Source organism: Amphibalanus amphitrite, unplaced genomic scaffold (assembly GCF_019059575.1).
Source record: "Amphibalanus amphitrite isolate SeventyFive unplaced genomic scaffold, NRLGWU_Aamphi_draft 000650F_arrow, whole genome shotgun sequence".
NCBI lineage: Eukaryota > Metazoa > Arthropoda > Thecostraca > Balanomorpha > Balanidae > Amphibalanus > Amphibalanus amphitrite.
In genome coordinates, this window is record NW_024882144.1 from 162,676 (window position 1) to 185,082 (window position 22,407).

The 22,407-nt window shown below is 51.4% G+C and overlaps 2 protein-coding genes across 3 annotated transcripts in view; both read left to right on the forward strand.

Moving 5' to 3' along the window:
• The first annotated feature begins 4,365 nt into the window (after nucleotides 1-4,365).
• Nucleotides 4,366-5,800, forward strand: LOC122363971 (cuticle protein 18.6-like). Of its 2 annotated transcripts, XM_043333861.1 has the most exons (2): nucleotides 4,366-5,276; nucleotides 5,316-5,800. In XM_043333861.1, exons 1-2 carry the CDS (start codon nucleotides 4,392-4,394, stop codon nucleotides 5,388-5,390), a joined length of 960 nt encoding a protein of 319 aa, XP_043189796.1. In that variant the 5' UTR covers nucleotides 4,366-4,391; the 3' UTR covers nucleotides 5,391-5,800. The 2 variants fall into 2 exon arrangements, with proteins under 2 accessions (XP_043189796.1, XP_043189794.1); XM_043333859.1 differs by having other exon boundaries at nucleotides 4,366-5,800.
• Nucleotides 5,801-6,708: 908 nt separating this feature from the next.
• The window catches only part of LOC122363981 (RNA-binding motif, single-stranded-interacting protein 2-like), a 30,651-nt gene continuing 14,952 nt past the window's right edge, over nucleotides 6,709-22,407 (forward strand). Inside the window, exon 1 of the mRNA XM_043333897.1 lies at nucleotides 6,709-6,894. Within this exon, the coding sequence (XP_043189832.1) occupies nucleotides 6,766-6,894 (129 nt within the window). The 5' untranslated portion in view covers nucleotides 6,709-6,765. The remainder of the gene's footprint in view (nucleotides 6,895-22,407) is intronic.

Sequence of the window (22,407 nt, forward strand, 5' to 3'; positions counted from 1 at the left end):
ACCGAGCTCAGCCGGCGTCATTTTATCATCAGCCAGCTGGGAGCACTTAGATCACACTGCAGCTGCCATCATTGGCCAACCCGGAACATCCTTAGGTGCAGGGCTGCGGAGTATATGGATTTTCGGGCGACTCCGACCCGACTCCGGGCAGAACTGTCGACTCCGACTGACTCCGACTCGGACTCCGCAGCCCTGCTTAGGTTATTAACTTTGCCATCGATTATGTTACGATTATGTACGCCATTCTTTTGAGAATGGCTGGAGTTTCGAAATACCTACTAAAAAAAAAAACTATGGTAATGCATCCTAAAGTTGGTTATAATAAGGGATGCATGATGTATGCGATGATACGATATCTGGGATACAGGTACCGGGCCTTAAGGACAGAGGAAGTGAACAATGGGAGTTAACCGGCGTCCTGGTGGGGTCTGTTTTGACGCGACCTGGTGATGGTGGTGGTGGTGGTGGGGGGGGGGGGAGCTATTTTTGCCCTCCCCTCGTATCTCCGAAACCTTAAACTACTAGACGGATCCGCAAAATTCAAGGGGTGTTCCAAAGCCCTATCAAATTTGTGAAGAGAACTCGAATTTCATTGACCTCGGGGTCACCGATGACGTCACAGGTCAGGTCAAAGAAAATGTTTTGCCGTTCACGGGTCTTCTAGGGAATGTGTTATAACATCGAGCAAAACGCATTTTATTGTAAATCAGCGATAGGCCGTCAGTTGCCTGGTACATATGTTACTATAAGAGGTCACTGATAATACCAGGTCAGGTCACAGGTCAGGTCACCAAGGGTCAACACATGAACCTAATTTTACTAGGGCTGTGCGATGCATGTTTTGTGGCCAATTTTTCATTTCTAAATCAACGGTGCAGGTTTTAAGACCATCAGGAACGGTTTAGGTCATTTCTTTGTGGGGGTCAGATCAATGTCAGGTCAAAAAGGTCAAATTTCAAAGTTGATAGTTTAGCATAAAATGGATACCTATTGATTCGATGCAGCTCATCACGGCGAGTCTAATGGTGGTCTTTGTTTTGCCCTACGTGGTCTAGCATTGCTAAAAATTGAGTTTGAAAATTTGACGTCATCAATTTTGAGCAGTTTTTTCCCTATAACTTGACCAAAAAAAGAGATATCGATCTAAAACTTTGTAGGTATGCGAATAGAAATTGCTAGGGGCTATCACATGTATTCTGATTTTTCCGGAAATCGGAAAGCTTTTTGAATTTTTGGCTAACATATTACAAAAATATTTTTGGGGGTCAAAATTCTAAAATTTCAAAATTTTGGGAAAGCAGTTTAGTAGCCCTGATAATTCTACAACTTTTTTGTATCAACTTTTATGATAATTGTACAACTTAACTGTATCTTCAAAGCTATAGGTAGGCCTGACAGCTCTTCCCGCGAAACCTTTTTTGGGTCGAAAACGGCTGAACATGACGTCATTCTGACGTCATTAACGGCCAACCTATCATAGCCTTTGGATTTTTTTGTCACAATAGGTTGATGCCTGGGAGGGCACTGAAAGTTTGGTGAAGATCGGCGCAGCGATTCTTGGAGATATATCGAAAAGGCTGGATCATGCTTTCACCGTATTGACTTTAGTATCCCGTTATATCTATGTGTACCAGATTTAGTACACACTACATAAAGCAACGCTACCTACTTGGTTTCAGTGCGGCATGCTTGGCTCTTCTGCTTACTTACTACACAGTCCACATCGGCAACAGAATAATATTCGAAGTTAACTACCCTCTCCCACAGGTCACAGAAGAACGTAACAGTAGTATAACTAGATATATCTCGTTTGTGCTAATGTGTCGGTTTGAAGTAACACTAGGATAATTGCGTTGATAACTGCTGTCAAGATTATCAATAGGATCTATCAATCAATATAGCCCCACTCAAGCAGAAAACGATTAGTTACATTCCCCGGCACTGGCGGTCGCAGCCGCTAGCAAAAGGGGGGGCCAAAGTCACACTCGCGGGACATAACATTTACCCGTCACCGGGGGGGGGGGGGGGGCGATCGGCAAATTTTTTACGTCCACGAGGCGCCGCACAGTTGGCATTACTTATGCTTCATCCATCTCATTCTTGCGTGAAATCTTTGAGCTCAATTTAAGGCAAAATCACCAGTTCCAACTTCCATTTACCGTCTCACGGTGTGCCCACCGGTCGGGCCGCTGCACCGTCCATGACGACGGATCGGTGTAGCATAGGTATACTGGAAGGTCAGGCACGCGGATTCATGACCTTACCACTATAAAACAATTCGGAAAAGTACAGATACATCTTGCTAAAAAGTACAGATACCTCTTGCTTTGAACAAGCATGTGAAACCCAGAGAGCATTTTTAGACTATGACATTTACCCATATAGGTACCTAGTTGTGTGGCGGCGGGAGAGAGTAGGTACACCGGCCTCTGGAGACCCCCACAGGTTCCGAGCTTTCAGAATTGGCATCTGAGGGCCGCGCGCGACTCCTGCGGGGCTTCGCAACGGCTCTGTTGGGGCTCACTCAACCTGCCTAGTCCTACTGCTAAAAAGACTGGCCCTGAGCCCTAAGGACTTCATCAGTCTCTGCCAGCCCCAGGACCCACAGCGGCTCATGGGGTCCCGACCTCGAAATATGAGGAATCAGCGTGGGACCATCAGGACGTAAAGCAATCTCGATCAGGACCAACGTAAGGCTGTGCCGGAGACTGCGTGAGCCCTCTGATCTTCAGAAACCCACCCATGTATGTTTTCATGTAGAGGCTAGTTTAGGGCCCTCAGAGACCAGTACAGGGTCTGCAAGCTACAAAGGCCAGTAGTTTGAGACCATCAGAGACCGAGTTGGGCTCTCAGAGGCTAATGTGGGTCCTTACTCATTACAGGCCAGCATGGACCCTCAGAGGTCAGCGTGGGGCCCTAAAAGACCGGCATGAGCCGTCGTTGGACCCCAGAGGCCAGCAGAGGGCCCTCAAAGGCCAAGATGGGCCCTCCTCAGAGGCCAATGCAGACCCTTAGAGGCCGGCATCGGGTCTTCAGCAGCCAGTGCGGGGCCCTTATTGGCACCTAAAGGTTCGTCTTGGGACACCAGAGACAGAAATAAAGCCACCAGAGACCGGTGTGAGACCCTCAGACGCCGGTTGGGACCCCTGAGGCCGGTTAGGGGCCCTCATAGGCCAGATGTGGGGCCTCAGAGGTTGATGTAGGCTCTTAGCGGTCAACGTGGGCGCTTGACCGCCACTGAAGTTCCCTCAGAGGTCAGTGTAGGACGTTCAAAGACCGGTGTGGGAGCTATATTAATAGCTGGGCGTGGTTTTTTTTTAGCCTCGTGACGATCGAATAATTGCCAGGGCCCCATACACCTATATGGGGGCCCATTGGTTGTTTGAGGGGGGGGGGGGCAAATGATATGATGGCCCCCTTTATTGACCTTTGGGGGCATGGCCCTGATGCCCCCCCCCCCGGCCCCCGCGACCGCCACTGTGTACACATTACACACATGCCTCTGAGATTACATACTAGCTCATGCAAACTCTATGCAGGCCCCGGAGGTCCCACGCTAATCCTTAAGAAACCAAGCCGGCATACGGCGTCACCACCGGGCTTCTGAGGTGCACAGCACCAACCCATGAGGTCTTACTTTAGTGTCTTGGAGCCAATCTCCTTTAGCAGGGCCCAACCGCCACTGCCGAAGAGGGTCTCATGCCAGCCATTGCTGAATGCTGGGCCTACGAGAGCCTCAAGTAAACCCACGCTGATATTCCATATAAGATCCGGCCATACTCGTGAACCGGTGCCCGCGACGCTGACCGCCAAATTGACAGAATGCGAAACTGAGCCCACTCATGAGTGAAATTTACGTCCTTTGATGGCGCAAGAAAGAAAATGAAACATACGAAAAGCTTTTCTAGGACTTTTGTTCGATCTGAAAGGTGGGGCCAAAAGATAGTATGGCCCCACCTTTCAGCACCAAAGGGGGGGCCATGGCCCCCGTGGCCCCCCCCCCTGCGACCGCCAGTGTTCCCCGGTGCCGACCGCGGGGGAGCCCGCCGAGCCGCTCTGCCGGCCAGGCGGGCGGTTTGTTCGGTCTCGTCTCTGCATGCCGGTGGGCCGCCCCGTGCTCCGACCTTGTGCCGGAACAAACAACTGTCTGTATCTGTGCGGGCGGCTCTGCCTCACCCAACCAGCGACTGCTCAGCGCCGACAAAAAGCTCAGCAAACCGGCCGCCGAGCTGACGATGACTGCCGGCCGCGCTGTTTTTCACGGGGAAGCTGTCGAGGGCGTGGTCGGACGGGCTGGGCGCGGCGTCGGGGACCGGTATATAGGCGCCGGGGCCGCTGGCAGGGGCACACTCCCTCCCTCCCGTCCCCCGGCGACTCGGCACGGCCCCAGGATGATGCGGCTGGTGGTGCTCTCGGCGCTGGTGGCAGCCGCCGCTGCTGCGTACTACGACTACAACTTGCCGCTGACGTACGCCGCCTCCCCGTACGCCGCCGCGCCTCTGACGTACGCCGCTGCTCCGTACGCCGCTGCTCCGTACGCCGCCTCTCCGCTGACGTATGCCGCTGCTCCGTACGCCGCCTCTCCGCTGACTTACGCCGCTGCTCCGGTGGCGGCGGCGCCGGCTCCGTACTCCTTCTCTCGCCGCTACCAGACGCAGGACGAGCTCGGCCAGGCCACCTTCGGCCACGAGGAGCCCAACCAGAGTCACGCGGCCGTGCGCGACGCGTTCGGTAACGTGGCCGGCAGCTACAGCTACATCAACCCAGAGGGCCAGACCATCTCCGTCAAGTACACGGCCGGCGAGGAGGGCGTTCAGGTGGAGAGCAACGCGCTGCCCGTGGCGCCCATCGACACCGGCAAGCCGCCGGTGGACACTGGCGTGCCGCCGGCGCCCGTGCAGGCCACCCCCGAGGTGCAGGCCGCCACGGCCGCCCACCTGGCCGCCGTCATGGAGGCCGAGCAGATGGCAGCAGCTCCCGAGATGCCCGGCGCCGCTCCCGAGATGATGCCCGGCGCCGCTCCCGAGATGCCCGAGATGATGCCCGGCGCCGCTTCTGAGATGCCCGGCGCCGCTCCCGGGATGCGCAAGAGGCGCGCTCTGCTGTACACCGCCGCCGCCGCCGCCCCCGCCGCTGGCTACGCCGCCGAGAAGACGGAGGTCATCCTGAACCCGGGGCACGCCACCTCGTACCGCGTGGACCCGGTGGCGCCGGCGCTGCTGAGGAAGCGCCGCGGTGTGCTGCTGCCCTCGCTGTACTCGGGCTCCGCTCTGCTGTATGCCGCCCCCGCCGCCGCCGCCGCCCCGGCCGCCGGATACGCCGCCGAGAAGACCGAGGTGATCCTCAACCCGGGCCACGCCACCTCGTACCGGGTTGACCCGCTGATGTAGGAGACGTCATAACAGGACCACCGGGACGGGAGGGATGACGCCGTCACAGGACGGGAGGGATGTGCGAGTCCAGCCGGGGGCCAGTGTTCGCCGCCGCCGCCGCCGCCGCCGCGTCCCCACGGCTGGCGGCGCGGGACGGACGGACAGGGTTCTCAGCTGACTCCACAGATAGACACTCTACACATACACATTACACCACAGCTGGACGCGAGGTGATGTTGCTCAGATCAACGACTCTGGTGATCTCAGCGTGTCCGGGAAAAGTTCCATTGTTCGCCATCTATCGTCCACGCATCGTGTGACTGATAAACGTCAATGCACTATACTGTGTTTATGGACAATGTGTTATTGATTTGAGAACTATTTTTGATATTTTTCTTTTATACAAAATAAAAACAGGCAATGCGAGAGACGGTTCGTCTTTAAGTGTTGTGTTTCCGATTCTTCACTAGGTATAAGGAAGACTGTTGCGTTAGATTGTCGAGCAGAAAGAAGTCCCGATGAATAAAGCCGTAGTTACGTCGCTTACCGCCGTTCAGGAACCACACTGATACACGTCGGTGATTTATAAGATCGACTTCTTATAGCATTGGTAGGTACTCCCCAGAGCGAATATCTAACAAACTCGGTAGTCAGTCAGGGCCAGATCTATAGCTTGTCCTCCTTTTCTGTGGTTGGTTATCCTTTTCTGCTGCAATGGACGGATGAAATCCAGTCAGGTCTGTCGGATGCTGTTTTTCTGAGACCTGATGCAGCTCCAGAGTCCAGAAGTAACGACTTACAGTCACTAGTCCTGGACCGTCGCTAATTGTTCAGCAAAACCTGTGTCAAGATGACCTCTGCTGAACTTCAGGTCACCCGAGGTCATCTCATGTTCAAACAAGGTATCCACTTTACTTTCGCATACCCGCATCTTTACGGATAATTTTGCTTTGCGTGGTTCTCTCGCCTAGTTGAGACCATTTCGGGACTGTGGGATGAAAAGATTTACAGATTGGAACATAAGGCTGAGTCAATCAGCAACTGCGCCGGTCGCAGCTGGGAGCCCATCTCGATTCTCGTCGGGAGGGGAGTACCCCGAGAGACAGGTTCAACCGGACATCCCGGAGGACTGCCCTATCGGCTATCCGAGTCTTGACCGCGTCATTGACTGGCACGGCCCCCTCTCCTTTCCCGTCCAAACGTCTCGCCCGCCTCTGGCCCGGCGCGCCCGGTCCCCTGTCACCCCGGCTCTGCCCCATCCGCCCCCTCCTCTGGCGGGCATCACGTGGGCCCGCCGGTGGCGCCGCCGGCGGCAGTCCTCCGAACTAGAGGCGGTCGGCGCCGGGGTACCTCCGGCGCCGCAGAGCGTCTCCGCGCGGCGGACGGTGTGGTGATGCGTGGTGAGCTGCGCTCCTCTGGCGCCGTCCGCGTGTCGCCTGTGGTGGTGCTGGCGGGCCGATCCGGACAGGGCACCATGGGTCGTCCCAACACAGCGGCGTTCACCGGCGGCTACCTGATCCAGGTAAGAGGCGGCGCTGCGGCGCCCCGCCGCGCCGCCGGGTCGGGTCGGTCAGCTGATCGGGGTGCCGGGATCATGTGACCACTCCCCCGCGCCGCGGTGTGCGGGCCCCGCCGAGGGGAAGGGGGAGTACGGACGATTGACTGCCACTGAGCCGCCCCGTGGAATGTCCGTGTCGAGTTTAGGTGCCGGCGTGGGACGCTGCCCGACGTCCCCTCCCGTCGCCGTTCTCGAGTTCAGCCTGCGTACGGTCACGGATCACACGGATGTTTACGAGGAGGTCGACTGTATGGACCGGATTAGTCCTGTTCTCTGTCACACACGTCTCTTCATGACGGTCAAGCGGACTTTTGTCTGAGAGACAACACAATGGGCATAACCATTCGAAAGGTCGTCAAAAAGTCGTCAAAATCGCGAAGTTCTAAAGTGAAGGTCAGGTCAAAGTCGTGCACCAGATTTTGATTTGAGCAAAAATCGAATTGCCCTAGTGATAGACGGTCTTGGAATAGGCATGTTCACAATATGAATGAGCCACACCACAGCATCGTATAAAAAAGTCATAGCTCTACGTAGATGTTGCGATAATCAAAGAGGGATCATTCATCATGAACATGATTAGGTACTAATTATGAGCATGACCAACGCGATCTTACTTTGTGGTACAGTCTCCTGAGTCGACGACAGCCGTACACCATCCGTAAAGACAAGTCAAAGGCTCTGCACTTTGACATTCAGAGATCAGCTGAAATGACCTCTGGTCAGGGTCGTACGTGATCGGAATCGGGTTCCGCTTCTATAAGTCGATCCGTATTGTTGTGATGTATGCATCCAATACGTTTTTTTTTAAGGCATGCCTCTCAGACATTATTGTAGACATTCGGTGATCGTTTAATCACGGTGTACGTCATATACTCAATCAAATACTCATACGTACAATTGGGTTTTACTTGGTCAATAACTAACAATGCGGAAAAAAGTATGGTGCGGACGAGGTTTCAAAATTAGTCAGGCCGTAGGTCACCAATCGATATCAAAATCTACAGTGTTGATGAAATGTGACGTTGCCCACAATCCGTATCTTTTTTGATCGCTGCAAATGCCTCACACGCTGGAGCTCGCCATTGGTTATCCGTGTCCTATGGTTTGAAAAGCACAGGTCATCGCCATGGCTCGCGTGGCCAGACGCTCGACAGGGCAGGCTAGGCCGAGAGGAAAGTGCGAGGGATTTCTGCTCACGAGAAATATCTCCTTAGCTCCCCGATGAGTCACCAGCGGCAAATGAACGCCAAGCTTCGTTTACAAGCCCTTGCACGTCGCACACAGCCTGTCCACGACCCTGTCCCCGTGGTCCCTCCGCTGTGGTCCCTCCATGCCCCCCTTCCGTGGTCCGCCGTGGTCCTCTCCTGGAGCTTTTCGGTGAAGTTTGGGTATCACCCGATTCCTCCCTAACCCTACCATGTCTGGTAACCGCCCGGTTAGTCCCGTAATATCGCGCGGCTGTATACCCGGCCTCAGCGCCAATGACCCACTCTGAGTGCTGCTGAAATCCAAACGTTATCGCCATTACCATTATTCATTGTCTTGGCCCGATGATCCCTTCTGCCAGCTGCTCAAACCGGTCGGGAAAGCCCGGCGGTCTACTGGTCGGAGTGAAGCCGGATCCCTTTGGTGCGATCAGCGATGTCTTAAGTCGTTCACTGCGAAGAGGCCGAGGGAGCAACAGCGACATGATGCAGCTTTTTATGGCGCTTTGAACGGTTGGCGATCTGTCTCAATTGATAGCGATGACATTCCTAATCCAACTTAAAAATGACCGTCTTACTCAAAGTAGCAGGTGTTTGTGATCCGAGCCCCGCTTGCATGCTTATTGCTTACCTTACCTAGGTATGGTTAATCTTCAGTTTTGACACATGTCTATTGTTGAGTGATCTGGCAGTGCTGCATCGAACTTTTCCAGCTGACGACGGACTAAACCATTACTTCGGTGATAGGCCGGCCACCGGGCTGCTCCGGAATTCTGCCTCTGAGTTCAGTCGATATTTATTTTCAGTTGGGTTATATAACCCCCATTTGCCATGCTGTAAGATGATCAGATCAATATGATGGCAGTCTGATTTCATCGAGTGAGCTTTTCGGCTTCCTTTTATCTGCTGGTCGTCTCTGTTACTTGTTTCAATTGGTAATGGATAGCCTCGGATAGGTGGAATTCTAGAACGGTCAATGGTCGTCCTTGTGCTGAGTTGATAAAATGTCTGCAATCCTGCCGGCGAGCAGTTAGCTCTGCTGTGTCGACCTGCCCGACTGTTTATTCCAGATGGCGTATCTGAGCTCCTCTTGGTGTTTTCACGTTTTGAAAGTTCTCGGTTCTGAGCCTGGTGGGCGACACCAGCTAGCGTTCACTTCACTCATTCCTCTGTGCATGGAAGCTGGGGCGGCTATCTGAAGATGACGTTGCGCTAACGCTCGAGCCTCTCGAATGTCTAGTGGAATGCCAGATTACAAGCTTCTCCTTCGTAGATTACACTGGTAAACTTGTGGATTACAAGCGTCTTTCGGCTGCCGGCGGCGTACCGTGGTGACCCATGGCCTCCGGTGTCAGTCGGCAACCGGTGCCACTCCGTCCGTGTCATGTGTTGGTCGCAGCTGGTCTCGGCACCTGTACCTGCGGGAGGCAGCGGAGAGTCGTAAACCTCCACCCCATCCCCCCTGGACCCTGCAGGCTGGGCTGGGCTATAGACCCTGGGCTTGGCTGGGCTGTTCAGATGACCTGGGGACGGGGTCATGCTGGCCCACCTAGAGGCAGACAACAGTTACAAATTTAGACTTTTGTACGAACAAGCCTACAAAGTTTCTGAGGACTTTGCAACACTTTTTGATATCCCCTCATGATGCTTTATGGGATGTTCCGGGCGTTTAAAAATCAAACAAACCCACATGCATGCACGTTATCAGCAATATCGCATGATATGCCTGATAGGAACATTCCGATGTTGTCATCTGCTGACGTATCTTGTTTGCAAACATATCCTACGTCTTATTCGATCACCTGGACATTGAACCAGTACATTGACAGGCCATTTGACAAATTTGTTTGGATTACGGCTAACCCATTGCGGCTCCTGATCTTACGGAAAATTACGCCAAATCTTGCGAACATTTCAGTGGAAATACAAAAGTAAGGTCATCATTTGTTTTGGCCACACCGCCAAAAATACGCGATAGATAGAAATAAATAGGACATCATATGAAAAGCATTTTATAAAATTTTATTCTGATATACATATGAGTCATACATTGGCTCGTAGCCTCACATTTGCTGCTTTTCTACATGGCTACCATTTCGGGCCGCGTGCACGAATAGACTGCGTTTTACTTCCTCCACTATTCTGGAGCGATTCTCTGGTGAGATGCCGCTTATGTTTGCTCGGAGGGATCATCCTTTAGTTCTTCCCGGCTCGTTGGGTTGTCCTAAAAGACAACCTTTCCATTGTGTACCCAGATAATAAAAATATGAAGGTGTAACGTCAGGTGACCGCGGAGGCCATTCAATGGCGTTGCCCTGACTGAAAATTACGCGATCTCACATCCACTCTCGGAGACAATGCATGATCTTCAGGACGGTGCAAGCATAGTCTCCATCCTGCTGAAACCACTGCTGGTTGATGGTGTCGGCACAGCTGCGTTGCGACGAGCGGAAGAACCACTGGGAGGACTCTCGGCTACCTCTCTTGATTTATTTTCACCCGATTCCCGCTGTCGTCCTCAGGACCTCGAAGCACAGGTGGCTAAGTATACATGCCCTGTGCGTACATTTTACCTTTTTTCTGACGTTTTACCGGTTGAGGCGAAACTATGCAGAGTTCAGAGATAGGGCGAGCTGATAGGGTCTGCTTAGGGCCGAAAACTGGGCGGTTTTTACCCTTTGTTTTAATGACGACCCTCTCTAAGAGTTGAATTTCGACCTTCTCAATTTTATGCCTACTGCTCGGTGTAGTTATGATCAAAAATGGTTTAAGCATGCAAGAAAATAATTTTATGGATGCACCTTGCAGGTGTTAAAATTGGAAGTGATTCGGACTCTTACTTCTCGAGATATTTAAGTTTTAAATTATGACCTTACTTTTGGGACACCCTGTATGTGTCGGTGGAACTTTACAAATACGAGAAATATGTCAAAAGAATGGACTTTTTTAGGCGCTCAATTCTGATTGAGGCCTGTGACAACCGATGGGATGGAGTACTTACGTCGTGCTGCTATTATGCAGCTCTTCTCGCCTAAGACTTAAGAGTAGATGCCATTACGTTCTATATGGGAATTGTCGTGACTAAACAATGATGTCATCAATAACTGACGAAGTCCGTCAGCTATACACAAGACGTGAGTCGATCGACAGTCAGATCCAACCACCAGACAGTTGCTAAGCACCCAGTTGACCCTGGCTACCATCGCTTTGTTACTTGACTCAGCAAAATAGTGAATGAGTTTCGCGATTTTTTTGTGCCCAAACTGCGACCGCTGAGATCTTCACCAAGTCCCTGAATTTAGCATAAACACTGGAAGCGCTGCCTAAAAAGCGACAAGCTGTTTGTCGCGTCCTTTGGTCGTTTGTCATGAAGGCGTTGTCTGAGTTGGGGTAGGGTAATGGGATTCGTGTCGCGCGTCGGTCGTGATCGAAACTCACGAGTTATGCTCTTTTTCGTGTCAGTGGGTGGATCCATAGCTGTTCATGTAAGATTCTCTGTAAAATCTAGTGGATGGGTCTGTAAAATCTTTGTCCGTTCTCCATTGCATGGTGACTTTTAAATGCTCCTGATGAACATGAATTTAGGGCTTGTATCGATATTGACTTGACAAAACAAAGTTGCGATGTGAGAATTTAAGACGTTTATTTTCACGGTAATTAGGGGATCGGTAGCTGCATTTTTTCGATGATCTGACGCTTGTCGCGGTTGATAACCGTCTCGCTTGTGCCCATTCCGGTACCCCATGTTTCCAGCGCATGACTGCGTATATGCGTGCGTAGCGTTTCTGCTGCTATTGTAACTGCCCAGTGCCCACTGAGTCAGACAGGTCACTGGTGCCTATCTGTCAGACGACGGTGGCTGACCCGTGACTCTGAGTCAGCAGGGTCACTGACTCACCGATACGGTGATCGTTTTCAAATGAACCCCCCCCCCCCCACCGACCCGGCCCCGCTGTCGAGTGTTGACTCTTGTCCCCTCCCTCTCTCTCCCTCCCGTTCGTTCCTCCCCCTCCCTCCCTCCGACCGGTCGACCCGGCCGGCTGGTCGGTCGGCACTCGGCACTGATCTCTGGATTTGCGATAAGATAAGACTTGCGCGGGCCGGGGAACGGCCTTTGGAGTCGGAAACCAGACCGGGGCGAATGGCAAACGTCATGAACTTCTGGTCAACTCACTGGCGGTCGTCTATTCATTCAGTTCTGACTTTGCTGCGATGCACCAGCACGTCGGATGGCAGACTGCATATGGGGGTAACTGCATTCGTCATTGTAGTAAAATGTGGCAAGCAGCAACAGTGATGAAGGCGATAGACTGTTGCTCTCCCGACGGATAAGTAGTAATATTCTTTTTCATTCGCCGATATCCGACACATCATGTCTGATATTGCTTGTTCATGAAAACTGCTGCTCTACAAAAATCCTTCTGCCAGCCTTTCGTCTCTCTGACGCCGTCCTCTACCGGGAGGATAGGGAGAGGAGGGAGACGTCCGGCTGAGAGGTGGTTTCTGATGGAAACACGAGTCAGCCAGCACGTGCGGCTGCATCCGAGGAGCGACGGATCCGCCTCCCCCACTCCCCACTCCCCCTTCCTCCGCCGCTTCCGTCCCCTCCCCCAGCTCCCTCAGCCGCTGCACTCAAAGTGCTCGCTTAGTGCCGACTGCCGACTACCAGCATGGGTTAGCTGTGTGTTCAAAACCGCGCAGTATGTTTCCACTGTGTTTCAGAATAACTAACGCATAAAGTTAATGTTTACATTCAAAGCTAAACAAATACCAGCTGCAGAGCTATGCCAAAACTGGTTGGTGAATTACCACCTGAATTAGTGTAGCTTCGTATCGAATGGACACTTATTCTATGATAATGATGGATTGATTCCAGAGCAGCAAATTAACGAGCGGCCATTTAAACGGCACCCATCAAATGGTTCAGAAATTAGTCAACTCTGAGCAGCTCTCGGTCTCAAAGCCCAAACACCCGAGACTGTGTGCGTTCCGCCCTATCCACCCAGCTGCGTAAAAACCAGCGCCCGAAACGAGACGACGAACCAAGGCGGTGAGCCGGCCACGCCATTGAAAACACTTCTGCGAACCTTCTCCGCGGCTTGTCGGGACTGTGGGCAAACAAACCAGCGTCGGTCCCCCTGGGAGCGGGGGTGGGCGATTGGGCAGGAGGGGGACACAAGGGGAGACGGCGGGGGTGGGGGCGGGTCTGTAGAGTGTCAAAGGTCGTGTGACCCCTGTTCCGAGGCTCGTCTCGCCCCAGCGGCGGCGGCGTATCGGTTCTGAAGTGTTGTGAACGGGTTTGGGTAAAGGACTTGGGGACAGGGTCTCATGAAATGCCATGAAAATTGAAAATCAGCGGTTACTGTTACGTAAATAGATAGGGTATTGGAATGGGTTTAAATTGGGAGCATATTTAATAACGTAATAAAACGAATAAGTGTCCTTAGCCCCAAATAAACTAACAAAATGATGACATTCGCGTCCAAATGGCGTGCCACTGCACTGGCGGAAAAAGTCTAACGTACTTCAAGTACCGAAATTTATAGCGTGCTGGAAACTTGTGGGAACAACTTTGTGAGCGTATTATGAAACCAAGAAAATTATTAGGGGCGGTCCTAGTGTAATGCACTTCACGCTTGTCTGACATCCAGCCAGCGCAATTAAATCGCAGTCACGCGCTTACACAACGCAGCTGTGTTGGCTTGTCGGTCACATGCGCAGGACATTCCGAGCCGCGACTATGCAGTGACGAGGTCATCGAGAGCCCCTGGTGTGCCAGTGGCGCGTGCCGTTCGGAGAAGATCCGTGTCGCGTGCGGCCGTGTCGCGTCATTTCGTGCTGTGTATTGCAGTGTCATGTGTCGACTGCTGGGCCGGGCCGGAGCTGGCCCGTGTCACATTTGTCCGCTTTCGTATTGTTCTTACCAGCGCCGCTGCTGATCCATGCGGTTCCATCCTGTTCCCGTTCCACCCTTTCTCAAACATTCTATCCCGTCGCATGTGTCCCATTTTGTCTTTTCTGGACCCACCCAGTGCGCTCTTTACAGGTCATGATGTCTTCTTCATCTTTATCCGTATCCTTTGACATCCAATGCCGTCCACTTACGTCTCATCCATCATAAAATGTCTTCTCGACAGCCTTCTTTGCCAATTACCATCAATTTGCGAACAATTCCGTGTAGTCTCTGGGGCCCTGGTCCCATATTGTCCCGTCCTACACCGGTCCTTGGTCGGCTCGTGCCGGCCCGCGCCGGTCGGGGTGGACCGTCGCGCCTCGGACGCTGGCCATACGGCCGGCGGCCGGCCGGTCTGCGTCACCAGCTGTCGGCCATCAGTGGGGTCTGCTCCGTCCCAGCCGGTCACCCGAGCCCCCCCCCTCCCCGGGTCTCATTATCCCCTCTCCTCCCTCCCCCCAGCCCTCTACCCGCTGAGCCGAGCGGCGGTCCTCCTCAGCCGTGTCCCCGCCCGGCGTCCCATATCGCCGACCAGGGTCCTGTTACGGGGAGTCGGAAACTGGACACTGTCCCGGCCTTCTGGACATGGCAGAAAACAGGCGCGGATGGTGCCGTATCTGATGGTAATGCTTAGGAATTATTTTGAAATGATTAGTTTGTTTATAAAATGCCCAATATAAATCCTCTGTAAGATTTGTTGCTTAGCCATCCGATGCGAGGACGCTGAGCCGTGTAAGTGCTCAGTGTTCAGGGAACAGATAAATTTCAGACATATTATTGTTTCACTGATATGAGGAACTTGAATGGAACATTTCCTTACGAGTCGTTAAGAATCAAAATTCAACAAACATTACAAGCATTGTTTTCCCGTTGCGGAGCTATAAGCATTCCATTACTGCAACACATTAGTTAAAAGGTAGTGTGCCACCTTCCAATGATTTCCCATTTTATTTTTCCTAGGATAAGAAGCTTCTGTTTTTACCTAATATCGCAAAAAAATCAAAAATGGGCCTAAAATAGTGCTTTTTTCGCCTAAAAGTTCATCGGTTTTTCGATATGTATAACAACTGTAGTGGGCTCACCTGCAAACAGGCGTCGGCAACAATCGCGAATGCGGCGCACATGTGACAATAAGCAAAGGTCATTATAGAGCACTGAACTCTATAATGTGGAATGCGCATCGGCCGCCAGATGGTGTCCAACGGTGCCGCCATGTTGCGCAGACCAGAAAGCGGCCGCCGCCTGTGTTGGGGAATAGGGAATTCGGGACCTCGATTTACGTTTGCGGTCGCTGCATCCGTTACGTTCAAGCTATGTGGCCACGGAACCCGGCATCTTACGCAGAATTGAGTGGAGAATAAGATGAAATCCTAAAAACATCTCAGATACAAGGAACTAATACGTTAAGCCCTTATAAGTCAATGGGGAAATATGAAAATTGCTATTTTGGCGCCGAGAATGATCTGAAACTATCTCAAGCATATAAAATCATGATTTCATGCACTCCTTGCAAGGTTCTATGCTTCATATTTGCATTGTTGCCCTTGCGTGACGTCATTTGTGACGTCACAAGGGTCACAGTTTTTCTTCAATAACTCCCGACCAAATTGAGCTAGCGAGTCGGGAAAGCCACCAACGGACTCAGGAAGACCTGCCGAATCGAATGATATGCGACATGACCTCTTTCGACCATCTTCGTGACCTGGCGGTGCTGACCTGACCTTGACCTGAGGTCAACACCCTAAGTTGACCTGACCCGAACAAAAAGTATATCACTCGATGCGCCTGAGCTAGCTGAACACGATGATGCCAAAATCGCGGCTCTACGGCCATTTTTGGCGAAGTTATTTACCAAAAACCGAACCCGTGCCTTAGATCACTTGACCTGACCTCAGAGGTCACCGGTTGACCCGGGACCTTTACAGTGGGTTCCTACCAGTCACTCTGCATTATCCTTTGTCGCAAACGACCAATTTACCGCTTAATTCTAGTTAAATTAGCGGCGCATTAGCGAGGTGAGTTCAATCAACCCCCTCGGCCGGGGCAAATGTAGGTCAGGCGAGTGAATTTGAGGAATTCTGAAGATACGATCGTGTTCCCCACTCAATTCTGCGTAAGATGCCGGGTTCCGTATCTACGTAACTTGAACGTAACGGATGCGGCGGCCGCAAACGTAAATCGAGGTCCCGAATTCCCTATTCCTCAACACAGGCGGCAGCCGTTTCTTGGTCTGCGCAATATGGCCGCCACCGTTAGACACTACGGCCAATAGGGTTCAAGCGGCATTGCTCCCCTGTGTTATAGAGTTACGACGTACGGGAATGAGTTATCAGCTGTCTAATCGTAGACAGCACAATGTCGAATTTAAACTGTAAGCCTGTATTGGTATTGTTTCTTTAATTTGACTGTCGGACATTAATTTATGGTTTGAAATATTATTTTATATAAAATAATTGATATGAAACAGCCGTTTCTAAAGTTATGACCCCATCTCACCACATGAAAGTGGCAGAAATGACAATGATCAGCTGACGCATTTTTCTTGGCCGAAGTCAGAGCGCGCGGCCCGACGCACCACCACCGCACCACAAAGTATGAGTAGACCGCGCCCAAAGCCAGGGCCCCGGTAACGTGAAGTAGCCGAGTCGGGGCAGCGTGCGCTGACCCAAGCCGGGGCCGCGGCTTTGGGCGCGGTCTACCGCATCCCCGGGCAGCCCCGGGCTATCTATCACATGACACCGGGAGGACGCGCGGCCCCGGCTTGGGTCAGCGCACGCTGCCCCGACTCGGCTACCTCACGTTACTGGGGCCCTGGCTTTGGGCGCGGTCTACCGCACCACCCAACAGGCGTGTTCGAAACCGCAGGAGGTGATGATGAACGGGTTTATCGAAACTTGATTGGATGAGCCTATCGGTAATAGCGATTTCAGTGTGTGCATTTATTGTTCATATAGTGGTGTGAAATGTGGTTGGGGTACAACCGACAACCCGTCGGGGCGAATTTCGCACTGGGGTACTCAAAATTTGAAGAATTTAAGACGTTTCCATGAGTTTTGAAGGTATGGATAAGTTCTAAAAATCTGGTTCTCCTTATCTGGGCCATTAACTCCATACGGTCCAGGAAAGCTGGCACACTACCTTTAAAGGGACCCTCCCACCTTCAAAAAAGTTTATGAATTGGAATGAAAGTGATGTCGCTCGGTTCAGAAAGAGCGAAAACGAATATCTACCAAATTTCACCGAAAAATATTCACCGGTTTTCAAGATATTAGACTTTTACCTTTGTTTACTTTTTTGGGATCTCCGCTGTTTCTAGCGACTTTATTTTAGAAGTGCGGCGTTTGCGGCAGATGTTGCGCGCAAATAGCATATACCACCGCGTGCTACAAAACGTTTTAGTCAAACATTTAAAAACCGTTAGATATCTGCGCTGACGTCACACATTCAGAGGGGTATTCCTAAGCATTAGCCCCTCTGAATCAAAATGCTGCAATTTTGAAATTCAATATTTCCGATTTAAGGCATTTCTCGATGTTGTGAGTGCCGAAACCGGTAATTGTGAGCCAGGGACCCCATTTTGGCTATCTCAACTCAAATCTAATGTTAAGGTGGGAGGGTCCCTTTAAAGCTCTTTTCGCATTCTTCACAGCTTGGCACAAAATATTAGTACATAAAACGTATGTACCTCTACTAGCACAATTTAAAAGTACATCGTCCTACACCTCCCTCCTCCATTTAAGCTTTCACTCGTCTGGCTTCTTCATGCAGTCTGCACCCTCATGACTGTTGCGCCCTCGGGCTGGGACCACCACCACCTCCACCGACTCAGGTGGAGGCGGTCTCGCACCACCGACTTGGACCGGGACCACCGGCTCAGTTTCCGCGTGTTTCCGCCTACACCGCCGTGTTTCCTGCGAGTTACTGTCGCCCCAGCATGCGACAGGCGCCGCGAATGTCCCTGTGCAATTATACCGGGGCAGCGTGCTGCCGCCGCCCCCGCCTCCGCCCTGCACAGTGTCTGTCAGCCGGGGCCCCGCCCGCCAGCCAGCCTTTCCTCCATGGACCTCTCTTTCCTTCGCTCATGTTTGTCTCTCGTTTGTCATTTTCCCATCGGCCGTTCCCCTCTCTCGTTGTCTCGCTCAGTCCGCCGCTCAACTCCCCACCACTCCCGGCAGCTCTGCGGCAACCGAGTGCCTGTATCGTCTCAACTGTCACCGTTTACATGTGTGATGTTATCACAGCTATGTGTCAAATTGGTGGCGCCGGCAGAGCCCAGTCTCAGACTTACCGGTTGGTGAATATTTAAATACCAGCGAGTCGTAACGCTATGTAAAGCACGCCCAGTGTATCAACTAGCAAGGCTGGCGTCTTGTCGTGCCCGTTGATCAATTACGGACTGGGTATGTTGGGAGGCTACACGACGTGTCGGTGTGGACACAACGGTGTGGGTTGTCTTGAGTGTGCAGATCAGTCTTGAGTGTCCAGTTTATACCAGATCAGTCTGGCAAGCCACACCGGTAAATACTGCTCGTGTTGTGGGATAGGATCTCATCAGCGGTTTCGAATATTTGTACGGATTACTGAGTGTCAGTGGCTCCTCAGTCTCACTTCAATGAGAAATGCTGACGTCATGGTAATAGCTGTGATCGTAAATTATACTCTGCTATCGAGCGCTATCTGCCCATTGGTCTGCCATTTATCTGTTGACAAAGTAGTCCGAACTAATCACCATTACAGTCCCATTATCAGTGTAAGAAGCTGTATTGAATGAAATACCGCAGTTCAATGCGATGTCCTTAAATCCTTAACAATGTGTAAGGTCTGATCGCATCGTTTTTAACTTTCTCTCTTTCTTCTCTATAGGCGTTTATAGTCTTGTCGTGTAGACCTAAAGTTAAAACCATAACGCTGCCTCCGATCACAAGAATGCAATTCGCTGTGGCTGTTCAGACAATTTGAGCTCACCCAGCTGTGCTATCAGCGCTCGGGTCTACAGGCATTCCACTCGTGTGTTCAGTTCACTGGCGCTCCGAGAAACGACCGTCCGCACGTCAGCGATAGACTGATGACGTCACCGGTGTGATGTCACACCTGGGTGCGAAGGTGACACATTGGCGTCGTTTGTAAAAGGGCTGCCAATTGCGGGTGGTTGTGCCAATGTTTGGCCTTTTCCCGGTCTATTGTCGACCTTATAGACCGGTCACCTCATTGTGTACAGTTTAGCGGTGTCATGCTGTCAATGTGTCATGGAGTCATGTGTCGGTGTCACCCGAGGTCGTCCTGTGGCACCGTCACCAGCTTTCATAGGCTGCGCTACTGCCGCTTGGTCAGCCCCCTCCCCCCTCCTCGGCAGATTGGTGCAGTATCGACAGAATGACTAGGACGATGACCCGGCCAGTTTCTGCTGAGTAGGCGGCAGTGTGATGCCTGAAATGATTTCCCAAATCAAACTTGCAAGATCGACACTACATAAACTGTGCACGGTGGGAACGTACGGCATTAAATTGGCCAGAAGCACGAGTCCAGCGCCGCGTTTCAAGGTTTTGGTCCTTTCATTAAACATTGCTTCTTCAGTCACCCAAAACTGCCGAAGGGGCGAAGAATGAATGTTTGAATTCCAAGTTGGCGAACCGTAGCTGATCAAACTTTGGTTGCTCCTGCGTGCATACTTACCTCTGTACTACTGCCACCGCAGCGCTGAGGTGCCGCAGCAGCAGCACGTTTCAGAGCTGGTCGGGCGGGCCGCCGCGGTCACATGCAGTGTGTCACGTGGGGTCACGTGCCGTGACGCGTCACATCACGTGCCTCTGGTAGCGTGACGACCGAGCAGCACATACCGGCGGACCGCGCGGTCGGTTCAGGCTTCCAGATCACTGGCGGTACCGGCCGGGTCTATTTATACCCCGGCCATTTACAGCTGGGGCACAGCGCCGATCGGCGATCGGTCATCGATTTAGTAGTGGTGGGGCCGCCGGCATACGGCTGGGGAGGGTGTTTGCGGTGACAGAGTCCTCGCCCGAGCAGTTGACCTTTGAGCTGTTTACTGGTAAACGCCTCGGCGTCAGAGTGGTTTGTACAAATCACCGAGGGAGGCCAAACGTGTGTTGTCTTCCGGTTGCTAGGCGACGCGCTATTGTGCGCGCGAGAACCGTCAATCAAGACAAGCACCACGTGACATTCCAACAGTTGTACCTTGGATATGTGAGCCCCCTGCATGCTATATGTCCTGCCTGCTTGGTCGCATATTTACGGTAATTGGAGATCGGACATGTGTTGCCCGGCAAGGACAGTAAAACGCGCATCAAGCCCATGTTGAGCTGGAGATATCATCCTGCTATCTAACCCTTGCTCTCACGTAAACATGCCTGTTGGTAAAATGATAGCACTGAACTTCGGTATGGTATGGCCAGTGTTCAGATAGCCCTGGACTTCGGCTGGCTTTTGCTACAGACTACAGTGCTTGACAATCTTATGTAGTCACGCTTCGATTATTTACTGGTGGAAGGCATCCCTGCAAGCCGTGCAACTGGATTTGCATCCGTTTCAGCAGTCATGTTATGTAATTATTATGTAACTCCATGATCATAGGCACTGAAACATTCTTATGTGTGAGGTGTATCCGTAAGTTATTTGGTGGTTTTGTTGGCACAATGCCAGCAGACGGCACACCTCACGCGAATTCCCGCTACCTACAATGTGTATGTGCTTAATCATTGTTGACGTATACGACGGGAAGGTCTTGCCTGCTTATGTAACCAGCAAGTGGTACGGTTTATGTAATATAATCGCTTCACTATGCGCATTATTTTTATTCTACTCGAACCGGTGGCTTGTTAGTGTTTTGAATTGCAAAAAGGTGACAATGGTGCACTGATCGGTTTCTGAAGTTTGCGGATACAACGTAGGTATTGCACGAAGGTGTGGCGTAGGGAAATACCGCGCTACTAAATACAAAGTAATTTATTTTTTAATGGGGATGAAAATTAGGTAAGCTGTCTATAAGCGGTACATCTGGCTGCGCTTAACCAGTTGTTCAAACACGTTAGACCTTGTTACTTAGTCAAGCTATCAATTACGAAAGCTGGAGCTGGAAGTTTTACACAACTGTATCGAGGTAATAAGTTTGCTCATTGTATTTCTTTATGTCCGATTTAGCTCAAAGATCAATGGCGGGCGCAATACATATCGAACATATACTCGGCTTGTAAGTACCTACAAATGTGCAAAGTTGAAGAACAAAGAATGTGCCTTCAGCTTCTCGGACTTCAGCTGTATTTGTTATATTTATTCATCAGTTATTTAGAGACTGCGAGATGTTACTGTGTCTCTGGCAGCGTGGGTCCTAAAGCGTCACATTATTCGGAGCTTTATCCAGACAGTATCCAGGTTCATTTTGTTACTGACATGCTTCAAGCACCAGGGTCACACTGCCATTCGTCTCCACGTGGACTGAAAGTAACGGTCAATAATCATTGGCTTAATAATCATTGGCTTCTGGTCATCTTCCGCCGCCTGCTCTGGGCCACCATGTAGTTTCCGCTACATACAGGCACAAATTCATATCGTCAATGGAGCCTTCGAGCATATGACCTCAGATGCATCCCGAAAACAGGCAGGTCGGAGCTCGAACAGAATAAAATTGGTCGTCTTCGCTTGCGTGAATGTATTTTTTTTTTAACGAAATTAAATTGATCTTTAAATACAATTTTTTGTGAGTAATGTACGATTTTTCTTTATCTTATGTAAACCGTATTGTGTTAATTCATTCCTCAATCCTTATGGCATTAGTGATGTAAAAAAGAAAGAAAATGGAATAACCTCTGTATCGAGATAAAGGTTACGACTTGGTCGAATTTTATGTTTTTGGATCTGTTTTTCCATCGCTAAAAAATCGCTCCCAGCGGGATACAGGATACAGTCTTGTGTTCCTGCCCTGCGGCACAGCATACCTTCAGGCGCTCGCTGCCAGTGACATCTAGCGGCTGAAGTGAAAACTGCGCTCTCTGTTTCGATTGCTAATTGGTACATCTATCTGATGCGATGCAATCTGCCGATCTCTAAAGGGGCTGCGTAAGCTGTTGAAGGGACTGTGGGCTGTTCCGAAAGGACAGCCGTGCTGATTTCTCCAGCTGGCGGCGCTCTCTGTCTGCCGACCATGGCGGATCGGAGGCGGCAGGGAAAACCCCCTGATTCGCTGAATTCCTGTGCGTTCCCGGGTAATGTCGCATGAATCATCTCTGAGATCATGCAGTGAATAGCTCAAGGGCTGAGTAGAAACAACACCATCGGAATGGGGAGTGATACAAGGCTGTCATTGTA